Raw genomic sequence first — 21,897 nt, forward strand, 5'->3', positions numbered from 1 at the left:
CCTTGTGCATATGAATTATGGCATTGCCTTTAATCATGATGGAAGATTTCATCCATCAGATACCTGCTTCAGCGACTGTAGAAAATGGACACTTAATGAGGCACAGGGTTGCGAGAGGATTTTCCTTTGTTTAATGCACTGAACTGGGACCCAGAAGGCCTGGTTCTATTCTTTGCTCTATGACATACTTCCTATGAAACGCTGAAAATACATACACACGGGGGGGGGGGGGGTGCGCGCGCGCCTGATTTAAGGTTGCACAGACAACTTTCATTCTGGCAACTTTATTATAACTTTGCTAACCCTAAGACACAAATGTGCCTTCATAGAAATAACTAGAGCACATGCCCTGACCTAAAGCATAGGAGCTGGCAAACTTAAATAACCCCCCAATCAATAAAACTAAAAGGAAACTAAAAAGTAAGGAGTTTATGAACTGCATCTGTGTGTTTACTTAAAAGTCTCACCTTCTACAACATAGACCTTAGTCAAAGGAAAGTCAATACTTTTTGCCATCATTTCAATTGCTTGTTTGAGCTCTCCCTCAGGAAGTGGAATGAATTTATCAAACAGAGGAGCAATGTAGTCTGCGTATATTGTGACAAGAACCTGCAAAGAAACAGAGGTGTTAAAACCAAACATAGAAAAATTCTTGGTGAACTAGACCAAAAGTAAATCTTAAAACTTGAGAATAATATTTGCAGCAGAAGGCGACGTTAAGGAGCCATTCCCTTAGAAGAGGGACTGAAAGAAGACCATGCAGAGAACAAAATGAGACACTGAAAATGAGACCTGTACGCATTACAGCAAAAGTCTGCAGTCCTTGAAGACTTCCTCTGATTGGAACCATTGACTAGTCAAAGCTTAGCTGCAACTGTCCCTTCAATTTTTTTTTTTTTTTTTTTAAAGGCAATGAAGTATTCCATTATTCCTCCTCTTACCATTCCACACGACACTCTCATTCTTTAGCATAACACCTTTACTCTGAAAGCATAAGGGGCCAGCGGAGGGAATAGCTCAGTGGTTTGAGCATTGGCCTGCTAAACCCAGGGTTGTGAGTTCAATCCTTGAGGGGGCTGTTTTGGGATCTTGGGCAAAAATTGGGGATTGGTCCTGCTTTGAGCAAGGGGTTGGACTAGATGACCTGCTGAGGTCCCTTCCAACCCTGATATTCTATGACTGTCAGGTTTCATGGTGCTCCCCACCGCCAACATTTCAACTGACAGGGGAACAAGCCTTGCAGGTCTGGTGAGCACTTTTCTGCCTCCAGCCATAAAACCAGGACTCTTTCAAATTTAAGACTTTAGAGGCCCAAGTGCCCCAGAGTGCCAACAACCTGGAAAAAATATATATTTTTCTTTTTAAGGCAAGAAAAGGAGGGTGGAGAGATGACGAAGAAAAGGGCAGGGTGAGTGTCACCATGCCTCAGTGGGTCACAACTGAGAATGCCAAATTCAGGACAAACTGCTGAGAAATAGGGAAGACACCCACCACAAACTGGTGGTTATTCTCCCATAAGATATACCAAACCAGCAACAAAAGGAAACTTCTGTTTCACCACACTGGCTAACAAGAAGTCAGAAAAGCAGTCTCCTTAGGCATTCCAGTCCTTATATCACCACCAAAAACACTAGACTTAATGATGAGTGGTTTTTTAAACCCAATTTCATCAACTAAAGGGTTCTTCTGATCCCAAAGGGCCAGACCCATACCAGGTCAATATACAATTCAGATCTTACCCAATAATCACGCTTAATTAGTATCTAATATCTAAAGGTTTATTTATAAAAAGAAAGAAAGGTAAGAGTTAAAATAGGCTAAAAGTATGTAACAATAAATGCAAGCTTCTTGGATCAGGCCTGTAGCAATGATGGAATAAACTGCTGGCTTGTTCAGTCTCTGGTTGCTTTCAAATCACTGGAAGGTCCTCAGTCCCTTGGTTAGAATGCTCCCATTAGTATAAGTTCATAGTCCAGAGATCAGAGCAGGAAAGAGGCAAAATGGAGATGTTTCCAGGGCCTTTTATAGCTTCCGCCAAGTGAAGGGAAACCCATTGTTCTAGTTTGTGAAAATTACAGGTAACAAGATGGAGTTTGGAGTTACATGTGCAAGTCACACGTCCATGCACATTTTGCTTAGTCATAGAATCACAGAAGATTAGTGTTGGAAGAGATCCCAGGAGGTCATCTAGTCCAATCCCCTGCTCAAAGCAGGGCCAAACCCAGCTAAATCACCCCAGCCAGGGCTTTGTCAAGCTGGGCCTTAAAAATCTCTAAGGATGGAGATTCCACCATCTCCCTAGGGAACCCATTCCAGTGCTTCACCACCCTCCTAGTGAAATAGTTTTTCCTAATATCCAACATAGACCTCCTTCACTGCAACTTGAGACCATTGCTCCTTGTTCTGTCATCTGTCACCACTGAGAACTGGGTTTGGAGTCACATGGGCAAGTCACATGTCCATGCCTGCTTTGCTTAGTCATAGCAGAAGCCATTACCCATACTCTAGTTAGAATGTCCTCAGGAAAAGCCCATTAAGTATAGATGGGCATCTTCCATGGTCCATTGTGAGTTAAGTGTTCTTTGATGGGTCACTCAGCTTATATAGTTCCTTCGCAATGTGCTGGCTAAATACCTTGTGGGTGTTACCACATGAGCAAACACATTTGAAATACAGGTACACAGTTAATATTCATAACTTCAGATACAAAAATGATACATGCATACAAATAGCATAATCATATTCAGTAAATCATTACTTTTCCATTGATACCTTACTTGATACACTTTGTATATAATTTGTTGCAATTATATAACAGTGGTAGCAACAATGATCTACATTGTCATGTTTTAATCATATAACATCGCAGTGAGTACAAGCCGAGATCAAACAATCATACAAAAGCAGGTGTCTAGCATGATCCTGCATAACGTATGCTCTGGAAAAGGAGCTAGGACTCGGGTAGAATAGGTCAAAATAACTTGGTTTTTTACTGAAATTTTTTTTTGAACAATAATTTATTCTTTGCAAGAATTTTGAAAATTTTCATTTCATTCTCTATCATATTTTTCATTTCAATTTCCATTAGTTTAGTGTTCAGAAACTAAAACTTTTTGGTTGTTAAAAGAAAAGGAGTACTTGTGGCACCTTAGAGACTAACCAATTTATTTGAGCATAAGCTTTCGTGAGCTACAGCTCACTTCTGTAGCTCACGAAAGCTTATGCTCAAATAAATTGGTTGGTCTCTAAGATGCCACAAATACTCCTTTTCTTTTTGCGAATACAGACTAACACGGCTGTTACTCTGAAACCTGTCATTATTTTTGGTTGTTGATTTTCATTTTTCTACAACCCCTGACCTCTTTTTTCATCTGTTCCCTCTTTACCCCCACTGAAAAAGGATGGGGAAGTTAAACCAAGACAAACCCACTCTCCCTTCCCTATATACTTTTCTGACGATAGAAAAAGTTAGAAAAAAGTTTAAAGTTTGAGAAAGTGGGACAGAGCAAGGGAGGGAGACAGTTGGATGACAACATTCACTTTACTTTTTTCAACTGAAAAATGGGAGGGGGAAAAGAAAAAAAAAGAGAGTGAGCACTAAAAAAAATGAGAAAAAGTTCCAAACTGATAGCTCCATCTGCAGCGGAGTGCACCATTCAGAGAAATCATTTTGTCCTTCAGAAACTGCAGCAGCAGAAGAGGATTTCTCAAAAGAAATAATTTCTACCATGCTTGATAAACTTAAGAACAGGTGGAATCAGTAACAGTAAAGTTAGAGAGAGATGGTGGGGTACGTAATATCTGTTATTGGACTAACTTCTGTTGATGAGAGGGACAAGGTTTTGAGCTTACACAGAGCTCTTCTTCTGGTGTGGGAAATATGCTCAGAGTTTCAATTCCCAGACCTGAAGATAAGCCCTGTATAAGCTCAAAAGCATGTCTGTCTCACCAACAGAAGTTGGCCCAATGAAAGATATTACCTCACTCATCTTCTCTCTCTAAAATCACTGTAGCCATGTCAATCCAGGAACACTGCATACAATACAGAAAAGCTGACTGTTGCAGTCCAACTAAGTCAAATGTCTGACCTTCTTAATGTTATGGAGAGCCGCATGACATGTTCAGATTCTGCTGTTTATCTTTTAAAAAAAATAACCTTCTAGCACAAGTCTCCAAAATGTGATCGAAGTGTAACACAAAGTTGTCTTTTTCCACGTGCAGACAGTCTGACTCAGAGGTGTCAACTTCCCCAGCTCCATTAATCTCACTCAGAGGTGTAAATCGAAAGCCTGAAGACAACATTTTAAAAGTCAAAATTAACTATTTCATTGCTGACCATTGTAGCAGATGGAAAGGGAGTGAAGCACATGTGGAATAAGAACAACAAAGGAGACAAACAGTGAAGGGAGAGGATGGGGAAGGGTTAGAAACAAAGGGCAGAAATAGCTATGGTCTTAACGGGGCATGGATTTTCCCCAATGAGTGATGCTAAATGCAACAATAAAGTATTGAACAAATAATATTAATAAACAAAAGTCAGATCCTCAGCTAACTGATTTAGTTCCATGAAGTCAATGGTTCTAAAATTCAGTTACCACATAAAGACCATATTTTACCCATGACCTCTGTGTAAAACCTCCCATTGACATCAGCGCATATGTAGCCCTAAATGAATAGTCCAGCCTATGAAACATTTTAACCCATTCCATAGGCTAAATCTGATACCCCTCATTTGAGATCGTATCTTAAAAGCTTTGGTCAACATAAATTATGTGGGAGTGTAGCTGCCGAGTTTTGTCTATTGCTCATGCATACTTGCCTGCTTGAACTGGCGGGGCACATACTCACCAGAGTGCTTGTGTCGATGCAAACTGTAGTGCACCATGAGTAGGCATTCCAGTGAGTCACATGCCACCATCCAGCACAATGCCTTTTGGGATATTTTCACATTTTGTGGGATAGAAAAGACTTGCCCATGGATCTCTGGAAGCTAGAGGTCAAGTTCTCAGAATGCAACTTTCTCCATCCCATCATGCTATTCATATCCCATAATTTGTGTCTTTTTAAAAATATTCCACAACCTCACATGGCTCTTTTCAGTGTCTGCCATCTGTAACAGAAACATGAAGCCCACAGACCTCTGCACTAATCTCATGAATGGTACACAATTCCCCAGTGTTTGCAGACCCACTGTTTCCTGAGGGACACACTGAAACGTTGGTAGCATTTACAGAGTAGCTGCGGACGGCTGAGCGCTGCTTCTGGACACAAGAAACGAGCACTAGCTGGTGGGATCGTATGGTAATGGAGGTTCAAGACGACGAGCACTGCCTGCAGAACTTTCAGATGCGAAAGGCCAGATTCCTGGATCTGTGTGCCAAGCTCACCCCAGCACTCGAGGGCAGTAATACCACATTAAAGAGCTCCACTGACAGTGGAGAAACAAGTGGCAACTGCATTCCAGAAGCTTGCAAACACTAGATTGCTACTGGTCAGTGGGAAACCATTTTGCAACCGGCACCAACATCCCTCGAATGGGTGATCTGTGCAACGTTGTGGTGATCACTCACACCTTCCGCCTTCTGATGTGCCCAGACACCATGATAAGGAACATCGCAGCGAGTGCTATGCAGGATGTCATCAGGAAGTGAATCGATAGGATCCCATCCAACCAACATGTCGCCACCTACCTGAGCAGCTCATTGGAAGGCGAATTCGGAAAAAACAGGGAAGACTGTGCTTCACTCTGGATTCGTGCCTGCAATGCCATGTGACGAATGGAGAAGCGTATCAGCTGTCACTGGACGTGGTGTGAGGAACGTCAGGAGCTGAGAGTCCTAGTGCCACAGGTTAAGAATACAGAGCACACAATCATCACTCCGAGAGCTAGAACCATGCTGGAGAGGACCCTGAAGGATGCCATCCGCTGCCAGTATGTTGAAAACCTGAAACTGAAACCAGACCAGGGGAAGGCCTTCAAGGTGACATGCAAGTGGGACGCCAGCAACCACTTCCTCACAAGGACAGTTTCAGTCGACTTGCTGAGAGGAGGTTCATCCACAGGGCCAGGCTCAACTGCGTCCTGCTGAACAGAGCCATCTGCACTGGGATACGGGACAAGCGATGCAGGAAATGCGGCTATGCCAGCAAGATGCTATCCCATGTCTTGTGTTGCTGCAAGTCCCATTCCAGAGCCTGGCAGCTGTGACACAACAGCATCCAGAATCGCCTAATCAGAGCCATCCCACCACCCGATGGGAAGGCTGCTGTGAACTCCACCGTCCCCGGAACGGACAGCCAACTGCGACTGGACACCATCACCACCAATTAGGAATGGAAGAAGATCGTCATGGTGGACATCACAGCGCCCTTTGAGAACAGGACCCTGGCCTTCCACAACGCCTGAGCTCGAAAAGTAGAGAAATACACTCTTCTGGCCAGTGCCTTGAGAGCTAGGGGTTACAAGGTTCAAACACACGCTCTGATCATCAGGGCCCAGGACGCATGAGAACCCAGTAATGAGTGACTGTTGCAGGAACGTGGAATCAGTCAGTGCTACACTCATGGTGTCGGAAAGCATCAGGTGGTCGAGGGACATCTATCTAGAACAGTGGTTCTCAAACTTTTAAGTAAGGTAACCAGCCAATTGCATTTTGTCTTTTTTGTGACCCACCAAGGCTCCAAATTTGGGGAGGGCCCCCCAAAATCACAGGCCAGTGTCCTTCTCTTTCTCCACCACCTTCTCCTCCTTGCCCTGCCAAGGGGGCAATGACCACACACAGCAGCGCCCTCCACTGCAGCACTACAAGCCAAATCCCAGCCTGGAGGGGAGGTCTGGGTTGGGGCAGGAGTGTGATCTTGCCCACCCTTGGCCCGCAGTGGGGGCTTCTACGCCTCAGGGCTGGGCCTAGCTCCCTACTCTGAGTGTTATGACCTGGCGCACAGGGTCGCAACACCATTCAGATTTGGCCCAGTGCCCTTCTGTATGTCAAATCACAACACTATTCACTAAAATTTGGTCCAGCTGCCCATCTGTCAGAACAGTCAACCAGGCCAAACCTGATAAGTACTGTGATCCAGTGCACCAGGTTGCAATGTCCAGAGTGGGGAGCCAGGACAGGAGCTGCCACTGCAGGGTGGGCTTGCTCTTCAACACCCTCCACCCCAGAATCTCCTCCCTGCACCAGGCCTGCACTGTGACCTACCGTTTGGGAAACACTGATCTAGAACACATCACCAGACATAGGAAACACCAGAAGAGATGAGCTGGAGTAGCATTGAAAAGTAACTGAACGTACTTCCCTGACGGATTGTATTTTCTAAGGGACAAACTATCATAAATTCTCAATTGAGGGACAATCTTCACTCATTGATATATTTGCTTTCCACAACCAACTCTCTGTATAACTTTTAAGAACATAAGAATAGCCATACTGGGTCAGACCAAAAGTACATCTAGCCAAGTATCCTGTCTTCTGACAGTGGCCAAAGCCAGGTGCCCCAGAGGGAACTTTTTCACTGGGAGGGTGGTGAAGCACTGGAATGGGTTACCTAGGGAGGTGGTGGAATCTCCTTCCTTAGAGATTTTCAAGGTCAGGCTTGACAAAGCCCTGGCTGGGATGATTTAGTTGGGGACTGGTCCTGCTTTGAGCAGGGGGTTGGACTAGATGACCTCCTGAGGTCCCTTCCAACCCTGATATTCTATAAATGAACAGAACGGGCAATCATCAAGTGATCCATCTCCTGCCCCCATTCCCAGCTTCTGACAAACAGAGGCTAGGGACACCATTCCTGCCCATCCTGGCTAATAGTTATTGTTTGCCCTATCCTCCATGAATTTATCTAGTTCTTTTCTGAACCCTGTTATAGTCTTGGGCTTCACAACATCCTCTGGCAAAGAGTTTCACAGGTTGACTGTGTGTTGTGTGAAGAAATACTTCTTTTTGTTTGTTTTAAACCTGCTGCCTATTAATTTCATTTGCGGGCCCCTAGTTCTTATGTTATGAGAAGGAGTAAATAACACTTCCTTATTTACTTTCTCCACACCAGTCATGATTTTATAGACCTCAGTCGTCTCTTTTCCAAGCTGAAAAGTGCCAGTCTTGTTAATCTCTCCTCATACGGAAGCCGTTCCATACCCCTAATCATTTTTGTTGCCCTTTTCTGAACCTTTTCCAATTCCAATATATCTTTTTTGAGATGGGATGACCACATCTATAGGCAGTATTCAAGATGTGGCTGTACCATGGATTTATATAGAAGCAATATGATATTTTCTGTCTTATTATCTACCCCTTTCTTGATGATTCCCAACGTTCTGTTCGCTTTTTTGACTGTCGCTACACATTGAGTGAATGTTTTCAGAGAAGTATCCACAATGACTCCAAGATCTCTTTCTTGAGTGGTAACAGCTAATTTAGACCCTGTCATTTTATATGTATAGTTCATAAAATCATAGAATATCAGGGTTGGGAGGGACCTCAGGAGGTCATCTAGTCCAACCCCCTGCTCAAAGCAGGACCAATCCCCAATTTTTGCCCCAGATCCCTAAATGGCCCCCTCAAGGATTGAACTCACAACCCTAGGTTTAGCAGGCCAATGCTCAAACCACTGAGCTATCCCTCCCCCGAGTGTGTATTACTTTACATTTATCAACATTACATTTAATCTGCTAGTCTGTTGCCCAGTCACCCAGTTTTGAAAGATCCCTTTGTAGCTCTTCGCAGTCTGCCTGGGACTTAACTATCTTGAGTAGTTTTGTATCATCTGCAAATTTTGCCACCTCACTGTTTACCCTTTTTCCAGATCATTTATGGATATGTTGAATAGGACTGGGCCCAGTACAGACGCCGGGGGACACTACTATTTACCTCTCTCCATTCTGAAAACTGACCATTTATTCCTACCCCTTTTTTCCTATCTTTTAAACAGTTACCAATCCATGAGAGGACCTTCCCTCTTATCCTATCATAGCTTACTTTGCTTAAGAGCCTTTGGTGAGGGACCTTGTCAAAGGCTTTCTGAAAATCTAAGTACACTATATGCACTGGATTCCCCTTTGTCCACACGCTTGTTGACCCCCTCAAAGAATTCTAGTAGATTGGTGAAGCATGATTTCCCTTTAGAAAAACCATGTTGACTCTTCCCCAACAAATTATGTTCATCTATGTGTCCGGCAATTTTGTTCTTTATTATAGATTCAACCACTTTGCCTGGTACTGAAGTCAGGCTTTCCGGCCTGTAATTGCTGGGATCACCTCTGGAACCCTTTTAAAAAACTGGCTTCACATTAGCTATCCTCCAGTCATTTGGTATAAAACCTGATTTAAATGATAGATTAAATTGATAGGTTTCATGAGTGATGTACCCGAATATTTGGTTGTTAATATCTAAATTGTACCATTAAATGTATTCACCTAAATTTAGGTTATTGCAGATTATGTACCATATGTATTTTATGATCTTTAAACCAACCTTTGCACTTTAAATCTGCCTGAAGTTCCTTTGCTTTCATGCAGCACTGCTGCTGACCCTTTGCTTGCATTCACCATGCAATTTTTTCACAGATATCCATGTTTCCACAGCCAGTCCATAGGTGTGTTTGCACAGCCTCTTCTCCCCACAGTCCCAGGAGATACAATGACTCCTGTCTACTCCAGGCAGGAGAGCATCTAGTGTGCGGAGCCAGCATGGTTGGTTTGAGTCAATCAACTACTGAAGCCAAGGGTGAAATTTGGGAAAGCAACGAAGCGACTTATACTCCAAGTCCCAATGATTTTCAATGGGACTTGGGTTCCTAAGATCTGAATTATCTGGAATATTTAGAATCTAAAAAGAAAAGGAGTACTAGTGGCACCTTAGAGACTAACCAATTTATTTGAACATAAGCTTTCGTGAGCTATATTTCCCTATTTGCATTTCTGGAGTTTCTTGTATCTGTAGCACCTAATTATTTTTATTAGGGATTTAGCAAATCAATGGGGACCAATTTGCCCATATTCCATTAGTTGTCCTATGACCACCATCTTTCAAATTCATGCCCCTCATTTTCTAGGACTTTCACCCTTCTATGGGCAGACTCATAGCCCACTCTGCTTGGTTGCATGCACTATTATTCTGGATTCCAATACCTTCAAATAGCTCTTCATACCAATGAAAACTACAAGAATATTGTTATTCTAGTTGCAGGCTTTGTTGTGCTTCATAGGTTGGACGTAATTACGAAATGGGCCCAAAGGATTGCTATATTAGAACTTTATTCTTGAATTACTTAGCACAAGGAGCAATGCTATAATTGTTTGGGAGATACATACAGTACACCAGTAGTTCCCAAACTTCTGTACTGGTGACCCCTTTCACAGAGTGAAACTCTGAGTGCAACTCCCCTTATAAATTAAAAACACTTTTTTTATATATTTAACACCATTATAAATGCTGGATGCAAAGCAGGGTTTAGGGAGGAGGCTGACAGCTCGCGACTCCCCATGCAATAACCTCGCAACCCCTTGAGGGGTCCCGACCCCCAGTTTGAGAACCCCTGCAGTACACAATATCTTTCCTTTGCCACTTTTGAACTGCCTTTCCTTCTTCTGTAAACCTAAGATCTGATACAAATACATTGTTTATAATGCACTATGGACAATTATTCAAAAATTAAATTTGAAACTGACAACCTATGTCAAGGCTAGATTTATGATAATCTATTAAAATAATTTAAATTAAGAGGAAGAACTCTGTATAAGCTTGTAAGCTTGTCTCTTTTACCAGTAGAAGTTAGTCCAATAAAAGATATTACCCTCATCCGACTTGTCTTTCTATACAAAAAATACTAAGTAATACTTATTTGCTGCCAAGTTGGAAAGTCAAACTACTGAATTGGTGGAAATCAATGGCAACACATCTGGAACTGGAGTTTGCTGAAGCGCCAGACCAGCTTTTGACAGCCATAGACTCTTCTCTGGGTACAGAGAGACTATTTTCTTCATTTCAATTTATTCCACTAGTTCAGTTCAATTACTAGCTCATTCAAAAGTTAAGAAACCATCTGGGAGTTGAAAAAAGCAGGAAAGCTTGTTTTCCTTTTCCAATTTATGAACAAAAACTAGGTACCAGAGAATGAGATGTACTCTAAGATCTTGAAGGACATAGGGTGAGATCCATGAAGGGACTTGGGCATTGCAAGGCTGAATGTCACAGAGTGCCTAACTTTTATGAGCCTAGAAAAATCACACAATCCACAAAGCTGAGTTAAATGCCTAGGCTCCTTATACAATGAATGATCCACAAAAGTCAGTATGCTAGGTGAGAAGCTGCCTAAGCTAGCCAATAGGAGATGCCAAAGAGAGGAGGATGTGCTAAGCCCTGCCCCTCTCACAAAGACAGGCACCTAAGTCCAGGCTGCAGGAAAACACCTAATTCTGCTTAGCGATCCACAAACAGGAACCCACCCCAGAATCAGACAGCTTAGGTGCCCAAGGCATTTCTTGCAAGACTCCACACAAGATGGGGAGGCATGGTGTGTGGTGGGTCAATAATGAAAGAGTGATTGGACCAGGGATAATTGGATGAGAGAGAAAGAGAATATGACTCTGTAGTCCAACGGTTAGGGCACCCACCTGGGAGGTGGGAGACCCCATGTCCAGTCCCCCTGCTTCAATCATTCTTTCATTATTTACTTACAATGTAACAGCTTCAACAGGAAAGGGAAGAAGCCCCACGTCAGAATATCCCATAGCTCAACTGTTAGAGCACTCGCTAGAGAGGTGGAAGACCCTTGTTCAAATCTTCTCCCCCTCTGCCTGGGATGGGAAATAAGCCTATGATTCCCACAACGCAGGTGAGTAGTCTAACCACTGGACGGAAGGTTATAAGGTGGGTGGCAGCCACATCACCAGCAGGATTGAATTGGGACTTGATCCACCAGGTGTGCTTAGTGAGTGAGTTTAGGTGGCTACAGGGTTCAGCAAAAATTCTGTGGATCACAAATGGAACTTAGGTGTCTAAATCTCTGGTTTAGGCACCTAAGGACCTTCACAGATCCCAACCACAGTGACCAGAGATAATCAGTTCAACTACAGATCATACTTCCTTTGTTTAATTAATCAGCTTTAAAGGCAAAACGTGTTTTGATAAACTTTCTTATGTTTCCAGCACATTTAAAGGTAGTTTTATTTAATAAAGTTAAAATGCTGTTTTTGTGCACTTTTAATTGAATTTCCATCCAAATGAAGGTTGACACAAATCACAAATAAATAACTGTTTAATAAATAAGAAATGTGTCATTTGCCATTTTCTAAAATTAATACATTAAGAATTTGAATAAGTGTAAGTTAAACTACATAATTGCTTAAATAAATGTGTATAGATATAAGATATCCTCCTGGTTCGTAAAAGGCACCAAATTTAGTGCAAAGGCTACACTGAGTTACAAACAAACCTGTTTTAATGGTTACCAACCAATGACAAACCAACCTTTTTTTTTTTTTTTTTTTTAAGGAAAAAGGAACTAAAAAGTACAAATGCAAAACATGATTAAAGTCGATTTTAAATAATTTGATTTAAATCAAACCACCCTCGATTTGGAATACAATAAAGTTATTGCTGGTAAAGCCTGCAAGTGGCAAAAATTGTTGGAAAGGCAAACAATGATAAGGACACATCAGTTCCACAGAGCAATCAAAATCACCTGGTAAGTTGGGCTCATTTTAACATGGGCTTTAATGCAGCCAAATGCAAAGTCATGCATCTAGGAGCAAACAGCACAGGCCACACTTATAATATCAAGACCTGTATCTTGGAAAGCAGCATCTCTGAACAAGACAGTCATGGTGGAAACCAACTGAACATGAACTCCCTGTATAATGCACTAAGACAGTAAATGCAATCCTTGCATTAGCCAATATATTTTTCTAGAAGGCTTTGTACATTTTGTATTTACGCAAAGCTGTATAGTTATGAACCCAACTTCCAGCATGCTTTTGCACTTATGCTAAGCTTATGGTGAACAACGTACAACCTTTGTTCTTTGTGTGCGCTGAACTTGTCAGGAGTAAGATGTGTTCTGTTAAGGATTGCTATATATGAATTGTTGGTAAGTATCGTTAGTAAAACAATTTACTTCTACTCTACAGTTCATGAACATCTGGAAAGTTATGGTGTCTGGTTGGTATAGATGTCTTTGTATACTGGAAAATAGATATGAAACTAGATAAGGAAAAGGGGTAAGGTGTATTAATCTTCTACTTGCTGTAAACAAGTGGACAAAAATATGTCAGATTAACTCACACTTCGGAGCAGACACAGATGATGTGAGCTGTGATTGCTGTGAGACCACTTCCCAGAGACTGATCACATATGACCCTCTCTGTGCCAATTTTTCAGTTTAATAAACCGATTGAGTCATCTGACATTTCATTAATGAAAAACGAACCCTAACAATTGGAAACAGAAGCAGGGAAATAATACTTTCCCTACTTCTACTTGATACTACCTCTGTCAACATTAGTGAGATCATCACTGAATACCAGGTCCAGTTCTTCCATCAACCTAACTACTGCCTCTTGGAGAGGTGCATTCACTACAGCAAAAGGAGAACCCCTCGCATCACTCTAGTGATTGTCTACACTGAAGTGCTACAGCAGCTATGCCACTGTAGCATTTTAAGTATAGACATACCCTAAGTACTATGTAACTGAGGACCAGTGGCTGGATGCTTGAAAAAGAATGTCAGATACTGTTGACAGAAATGCACATGTAATCAAACTGTTATTTCTTCTTGATAGAAGACACTTCAATATTAGATTAAATGTATTTTTAATTTAAATGTCACATTAATAAGCTTTTATGAGCATTCAGAGGAATAATAAACATGAGCTGCTGCTGCTGGACTAATGATAGTCATAAGATTGTAAAGACTGATAGGGTTCCCACTTTAAATTTCTTCCAGTTTTAAGAAATATATTATTTAAAAAACTCTGTGCACTATACTCCGAGAACAAACTAATATTACAAATGGACAAAAAAGTACCTCCATACTCACCAAGGAAACAACTAATGTGAACAGCCAGGCATAAATGAAGAAGTAGTCTCCCCCTATTTTAATAATGTAAAGCAGAAGAGCGGTCACAGGCAACAGAATACACTGAGTCACGATAAACTTCTTGATGGCATCCTTAAAAAAAAATCCCAGTGTCTGTAAAGAAAGAACATTAGTGATATTCATATTGTAGTTATCTAAGTGGCACTGTGGGTTAATGAACTGGTCTTTCATCTAATGTTCAAAAATTATTCTAGGTTACAAGTAAGAGGAATACAGCAATACTGATGTGTGCCATAGAGCAACACAGCAAAGGCAACAATTAAATTTTGAAAGAACAGTTACTTACCTTTCAGGAACTGTGGTTCTTCAAAATGTATTCTATACATGGATTCCACTCTGGTGCACATGCATCCCATGTATACAATATAGGATTCTCTTGATCAGAAGTATCCCATGGAGCTGCACTTGCACCATAGATGTCCTTGCACCTCTGCCCCCCATTCAAAGATAAAAAGGGTAGAGTGAACCCAAACAAAATGGGAATTTTTCGTAATATTTTTATGAAGTCTATGTGTGCCTCAGCTTCCCACTGTACTCTCCATTACTATCCAGGGCAGGGCGGGGAGCGGGAGGCTGAAGTCTGCTCTCAGGGCAGCACAGCAGATATGAGGTGTTTTCGTCACTTTGCTGTCTGGGCCACAATGAACAGGTCCTTAAGGAATAGGATGGAACCTACAGAAAGCTACCCATATCAGTGCGTGATTCCCAAGAGAAAATGGGAAACCCCAATGACCAAAACATTCACACCTAGTAGTCAATCACCACGAGAAAGGTGGTTTTTCCCACCGCCTCTGAGCAGGAAAGCTGAGAAGAGACCAGCTCAGAAACAAAGGACAGACAGGTGACTGGAAGGGGATTAAGAGTGGTTTCTGGAAAAGGCTGGCTGCTCTCATGTGGGACTGACAAAACAGTCAGAGACAAAAGCAATAATGGAACCCATTACAGCTTGGCTGATGGATTGCTCTGGCTTGGCCAGGTGGACACACATTTTATTTCTCTGTGCTAAACTAAGGACTTCCAATGTTGTATTCCAGTTTACTAATAAATCCTACTCTATTTTGAAAATACTGCTTGGTATCACTTCAAGTATTTGCTGAGGTGAATTAGGCCCTGAAGAGTGCACAAGCCTCTGATTAGGAGTCTATCACAACTGGATTTGCTGGCAGAGCTCACAGTGTGAAATAGGAGTGCCTGAGCCCAGAGGCTCAGCCTCTGAGTGGGTGAGGCTGCATGGCCTACTATGGTGTGGACTGCACCCTCAGCAAGTTTGCAGATGACACTAAACTGGGAGGAGAGGTAGATAAGCTGGAGGGTAGGGATAGGATACAGAGGGACCTACACAAATTAGAGGATTGGGCCAAAAGAAATCTGATGAGGTTCAACAAGGACAAGTGCAGAGTCTTGCACTTAGGATGGAAGAATCCAATGCACCGCTACAGACTAGGGACCGAATAACTCGGCAGCAGTTCTGCAGAAAAGGACCTAGGGGTTACAGTGGACAAGACGCTGGATATGAGTCAACAGTGTGCCCTTGTTGCTAAGAAGGCCAATGGCATTTTGGGATGTATAAGTAGGGGCATTGCCAGCAGATCGAGGGACGTGATCGTTCCCCTCTATTCGACACTGGTGAGGCCTCATCTGGAGTATTGTGTCCAGTTTTGGGCCCCGCACTACAAGAAGGAGGTGGAAAAATTCGAAAGAGTTCAGCGGAGGGCAACAAAAATGATTAGGGGACTGGAACACATGACTTATGAGGAGAGGCTGAGGGAACTGGGGATGTTTAGTCTACAGAAGAGAAGAATGAGGGGGGATTTGAGAGTTGCTTTCAACTACCTGAAAGGGGGTTCCAAAGAAGACGGCTCTAGACTGTTCTCAGTGGTAGCAGATGACAGAACAAGGAGTAATGGTCTCAAGTTGCAGTGGGGGAGATTTAGGTTGGATATTAGGAAAAACTTTTTCACTAGGAGGGTGGTGAAGCACTGGAATGCGTTCCCTAGGGAGGTGGTGGAATCTCCTTCCTTTGAGCTTTTTAAGGTCAGGCTTGAGAAAGCCCTGGCTGGGATGATTTAATTGGGGATCGGTCCTGCTTTGAGCAGGGGGTTGAACTAGACCTCCTGAGGTCCCTTCCAACCCTGATATTCTATTATTCTATGAAGGACGAAAGTGAAACCCCTTGGGAGTCTATTACTGAAGGGATTTCTCCGAGAGACTGTTTAAAAGCTGGGGCATAGTATCAAGACTGTGGATCTGTGACACTTGTTTTTTCTAAGTTGGTGCGGACAGGCCTCTTGCATACAATGGTGTGCTGTTTGGCTTCCCTCTGGTTTTAACAGAGCTTGGGAAAGAAGACTGGAAGGTGAATCAGCTGATTTAAATGAAAATTTAAGACTTTTTAAAGAAAGAATTTGGAATCAGGCCTAAGAATTACATGGTGTTCCACAAAGACTAGTTAAGGTGGACCAAACATGAATTTCCTCTACTCTCCATGCTTATATTATGTAGTCTTCATAGACAATAGGCATAAAGAGCAGTCTCTGAGGGGATCAGAAGGGGGACACATCAAACCAATAATACTATGCTAAGGTCCCAGAAAGGAGGGGGCTCCCAGACTGAGGCAAGCACGTGAATGAGCTTCTTGAGGAATCTAGCAACTGTAGGGAGGAAAGTATGCTATGAACCTGAACAGGTGGATGATGTGCCCATATTGCTGCTAACTATACCCTTTCTGGATAGCCCTGAATGTTTTAGGGCAGGCAGACAGACCAGAATAACAGAAACCAGGGCTTCCAAGGGAGAGGGGGATGTCCATTAGAAATTTTATTACTACATATCAAAGTGTTCTGGACTTCGATAGAACAGCTTCATTGGATGACCGCTTGCAAGCCAGAATCCAGGCTGCCAGATAGAATGATGCTAGATCTGGGTGTAAGATACGACCTCCATTTTTGTGAAACCACACTGGGTAGAACAGATGTGATAAGCAGCTGTATTGACAGATTTATCAGATGAGAGTACCAGAACTGTCTAAGTCAAGCTGGAACTACCATAATCACAGACTGAATCTTGTCCAAGTTTCTTCAGGAAATCTTAGTACTAATGGGATCGATGGTTAGGCATACATGAACTCTGCTGTCCATGAGGTGAGGAAGGCATATGATCAAACCTCTCTGAAGCAGAACATCCAGCATTTCTTCTTCTAGACTGTGGCAAATAGGGAGGCCCCAAAATAGACCTACCCACAAAAGATACTTAGCATAATTGAGTTTCACAGTTAGCTTGTGGTTGTCTGATCTAGCTATCCTAGCTGATCCAATGGGGCATTTTGTAAGCTTGGAGGATGCAAAGCCACAGGTTAGATTTGAAGACCAATGCACCAATCCTAATGACTTCTTGACAGAGCCAAGTTGATCATGTTCCTCCCCACCTATTGACATAATACATAGCTGTTGTATTGTCCGTCATCACTTGGATTGTGGATCCCTGTAGCAAGGGTCGAAATGCCACACATACTAGATGTATGGCTCTGAGTCGAGGACAATAATGAGAATTTCCTGCGGGGGTGGGGGGGGCGGTGGAGAGACAAGAGCACAGAGAGTCTAAAGGTGGTCCCCAAATGAGCTCCCCATCTGAGTGTGTGGCATCTGTCATCAACTTCTTGGCAGGTGCTGCTCTATTTGGGACAAGGTGTTGCAGTTTGTAGCAAAACTTACTGAGGAATAAAAGAGAAGAGAGATCTGTAGTATGCGAGGAGGAACTAGTGGCCTAAACATCTGTGAAAAAGTTGCTCTAGATGCATCTGATACAATGGAATGTTCAACGTCTGCTTTCACTATGACGGACAGGGCTTTGTGGCTCCAGTCTTCGGGAATATCCAGGGTGGGCCAAACGACCATTGAGGACCCGCAAAAACTCCATGGACGTGAACATTCTGTGAGAAGTCCTCTCCTCATTAGATTGATGCTCACCACCTGAATGCTGGACCCAAGGAAGCAACTAGATGCACAGACTAATGGTATATAAACGTGTGAACGGTGCTCCAGGTGGATGCCTGACAAATCTACTGCATAGCCAGGCTCTTGTTTGGCCCAGGAAGCTGAGCTAGGATTTGCAACCTACAACATAAGTCTTCGATACAAATCCAAGTCAATTTTGCTCAAATTGGTCTGGATGCCTTTTATCCTTTTTTTGGGATTGTGGCAGAGGACAAAGATGTGGAGAATGTAAAAGTCTTGAGTTCGAAGGCGGTAACGTTTTAGGTTTCTATGACAAAAGGGCGCCTTATTACAAAACACTAGGAAAGAATCAACGTTCCCTTACATAGCACCACAAGATGATGGCTGCTACAAAGACTTTTGGAGATAGCAAGCAGACGGCAAATGCCTCACTGACTGAGAACGAACAATGAGATGGGTGAGCAGGGTGAAGAAAAGTAAGGTCTACTCTCTAGCTTTTCCATTTCCTGGACTCTAGTGAGCAGACGATGAGAGCCAATTAACTGGCTGAATAACAGTCTCGAGAAAAGAAGCTTGCCACTTGAAGTGATGTAGGATTAGACCATTTTCCAAGACATCTGGGAAAAACAAAATCCAAGGCCTAGGGGAGTTCTGAATCTCTTCAAAAAATACTAAGCAGAAACAAATTCCAGACACTATAATAGAATTTGGAGGGGACTGCCTGCAGAACTTAAGGAGAACATCAGTTGCCTGACCAAAGAAACCAAAAAATTTCAAGGAAACTTTCTCAAACCAGGGTTTGAGGTGAAGATTCTCTAGGCCTTTGTGAACTTCTGGGCCTTGAGACAGAAGATATGGAACTAGGGGGAAGGCAAGCAGATCCTGGGCTAACAGCATCAGCAATTCACAGAACCAACATCTAAAGGGAATCAGTGATGATTATGTTTCCTCTACAACTTTCAGATTCCTCCAAATTCAGTACAAAGGGGTAAGGAAAACTTACAAATCTCTCCTTCCCTCTCCATTCCAAGGGATTAAAAAGGCATCCATCATTCAAGTGTCTCTGAACTCGCAACAAAATCAGCATAAACTGGGTAGGCGTTCTTGACTGGGGAAAGCAGATCCAGGCTTGGAGAGCCCCATTTTCAGCAGAATGGCCATGTGTTCAGGAGCCTTTCCCTTGACAGAAAGGCATTAGAAATGTAAGAACCTTACAAGATGAGCTGGTCTGAGGGAGGTAAAATAATGTTTTGCAAACATTATAAACATTGCTTCTACAAACTAGTGCCTTACTCCAAGTTCTGCTTTGCCTAAATAAGTAATCCACTAGATATTGTCCAGTTGGATGAGGACAAGGAGATGTGCTTCCTGAAGAGTATTAGGGAAAATTGCATGGACTGGAGTTTGCAAAAAATCCATACATTTCTTTGCCTCCTTGGCCAGGTGCCCTAAGTCAACCCAAAGATAAAAATTGCTCATTGGCTTTGGAAATTACTAACCAGTAAAAGTTGTGGAGAGGCACATTTCTGTTTAGGTGCATGATGCTTCCACCAGCCCACAGATTGCCTAAGTGGGGCTAAGAAGGAAATTACTTTTCTCAGAGTTGATTATAAAGTCCATGACCGTAATTAACTGGGCTGACCTTTATACTTGATGACTCTGCCTGCCAAGAAGGATGGAGTATCTAGAAACTATCAGATTGGTACAATATGCATCTTCTGTGAGCAAAATACTGTTGCTATGACAACCACTTTGGAGAATACACACAGAGCAGATAGTAGGGCAAGATGATAAATTGAAATATTCATGGTCCAGAGCAAACATCAGGCAACCTCTGCTTCATGAGAACATGTTGTCCTGCAAAGAGGAAAAATGGGTCTGTGCTCTTTTTGCTTCTTTATGAAGATGAATGAAAGGCTGAAAGGGGTTTGGTTTTGAACTCACAACACTCTTCCCTCAGATGTTTCTCAGGCATCTGAGTGTGTGTGTAAGAAGTGAAATAAAACATGAAGTTTTAGGTATTTTGAACAGATGTCATCTCCCTTCTCGGTTAATTAGGTTTTGTTTCCGTAGTATCTGTGATGTCATATTCATACCATCTCCATGGCCCACAGGGAATTTCAGGAAAAAACTGCTAGGCTAGACATGTAATTCTAACGTGTGAAACCAAGATGATTTTGGGGAGCAGAGTGCGGGGGAGCAGGAGAGGAGATATGAGGAAAATTTTCAGGCCTTCTTTACACATTGTAGTAAAAAAGCCTCAGTTATTTTTCATTTGTGAGTCACCTGTAGGTTGATGGAGGCAAAACAGTCTCCTGATTCTGCTGCAGTAAGGATGAAGTAACTGCTACACTGGCTCTACTTTGAAATGTCTATAAGTGACAAACAACTAGTTCAGCTACTTTAGATCTAGCTTCGACTCAGTCCTCCTGGCTCCTTGGAAACTGCAAATAGAAATGAGAAAATCCCAGGGCATCTGGTATGACGCTCTTGCAGGTGAAGCAGATAAATTCTCTACAATATGATAAAGGGCTTCCCTGATTGATTTCCCAACTTTCAGCCTGTGTTAAACTGGAACTTTCTGGTGGGCTCTGGGCCCTACAGTCCTTTCCTGGAGAGATATAGTGCTGTGCGAGAAAGCTACAGCCAAGACTTCAAAGTCCACAGAAATAAATTGCCTATTATGATCTGGATAGAAATGTTTCCCTCTCACAGAAGCAAACCCTTTCTTCAGAGGAACTGGAAAGAACTAGGGCCAGGGAGGAAGGAAGGAACCGGAAAGAACTAGGGCCAGGGAGGAAGGAAGGAACCAACCAGGCCTGATTTACCCTGAGGAGGTACCCCTAGCTGAGCAAGAACTAATGCAGAAATTGAGAAGGGGAAGCTCTCTGAAGAGAGAAATCCTGCCAGTGTAGGAGGGAGACCTATGCAGGTAATGGGGAAGGGGCAGGTTAAGGAAATTGAAGCTGCTGGAACAAGACAAGTGAGTAGTTTGTAGGAGGTGTGAATGAAGAGATGACCCTTCTGGTTTAGCAGAAGGCGGAATTCATGAGGCAGATTAAGGAGGTAAACCAGAGATGGTGTTCTCAGCCTCACTCAATCAACTACATGCAGTGCCTGGACTTGGGTGTCAGAAGTGCTTCTGGGGAGGGCTAGGCAGCAGCCTGGCAAAGGAACACTCATTAGACCTCTTCAGCATAAGGGGAACCAGGCTGTAGGAGGCAGAGACAAGACCTAACTGACAATGGAAGTGATGAGACAGGAGAGATTCTTGGCTACACAACTAGGGTATATATTTCCTCTTCTCTTTGCTGCAACAGCTGCCACCATCTTCCCTGAACAACTTGACATAAGACATGACTGATCCCTTCGTAGGTGCTGGTGTGATGTTTGTGTGAGGGCAGCTGCAGAAAGAGCTAAGTACTAAGAATTGGTGGTCTGGAACAGGTAGTGATCTGATGATATAAGGGAAAGCAGAAGTATCTCGGTATCATGGTCAAAACATTCAGAGATTTAGGTTCCCACAGAAACATTAATGTCACATTGCATGTGGTAAAAGAAATATCACTGGCAAATAGGACATATTTACAGATATTTGTCCACCTGGCATTTTCCATAAACTAACTTTAATTTGGAAAGCTATTTCCGTACATGTATATTTCACAGTACCTGCTGATTGAAGCCATGTTTCTCCTCTATGACAAAGGTATTATATAGACTCCATGGGAGGCCAGTCACCGCACTGAAGAGTGTAGCAAGCAGCAGAAACACCAATGACTGAGCGATCTATACATACATAAGAAAGAGTTCCTACTTATAAACTTCTTACAACATAATTTAGACATC

The 21,897-nt window shown here is 42.7% G+C and overlaps 1 protein-coding gene across 6 annotated transcripts in view; it reads right to left on the reverse strand.

Annotated features, from left to right (window-relative positions):
• Positions 1-21,897, reverse strand: part of ZMPSTE24 (zinc metallopeptidase STE24) — a 110,205-nt gene that overhangs the window by 33,214 nt on the left and 55,094 nt on the right. For 4 of the 6 annotated variants that reach the window (XM_037881566.2, XM_037881569.2, XM_037881567.2 and 1 more), the window contains 3 exons: positions 21,721-21,837; positions 14,039-14,191; positions 468-609 (listed from right to left, as the gene is read on the reverse strand). In XM_037881566.2, coding sequence (XP_037737494.1) covers positions 468-609; positions 14,039-14,191; positions 21,721-21,837 — 412 coding nt within the window. The remainder of the gene's footprint in view (positions 1-467; positions 610-14,038; positions 14,192-21,720; positions 21,838-21,897) is intronic. The other 2 variants (XM_037881568.2, XM_037881572.2) reach the window with 2 other exon arrangements.

This window comes from Chelonia mydas, chromosome 19 (genome assembly GCF_015237465.2).
Source record: "Chelonia mydas isolate rCheMyd1 chromosome 19, rCheMyd1.pri.v2, whole genome shotgun sequence".
Classification (NCBI taxonomy): Eukaryota; Metazoa; Chordata; order Testudines; family Cheloniidae; genus Chelonia; species Chelonia mydas.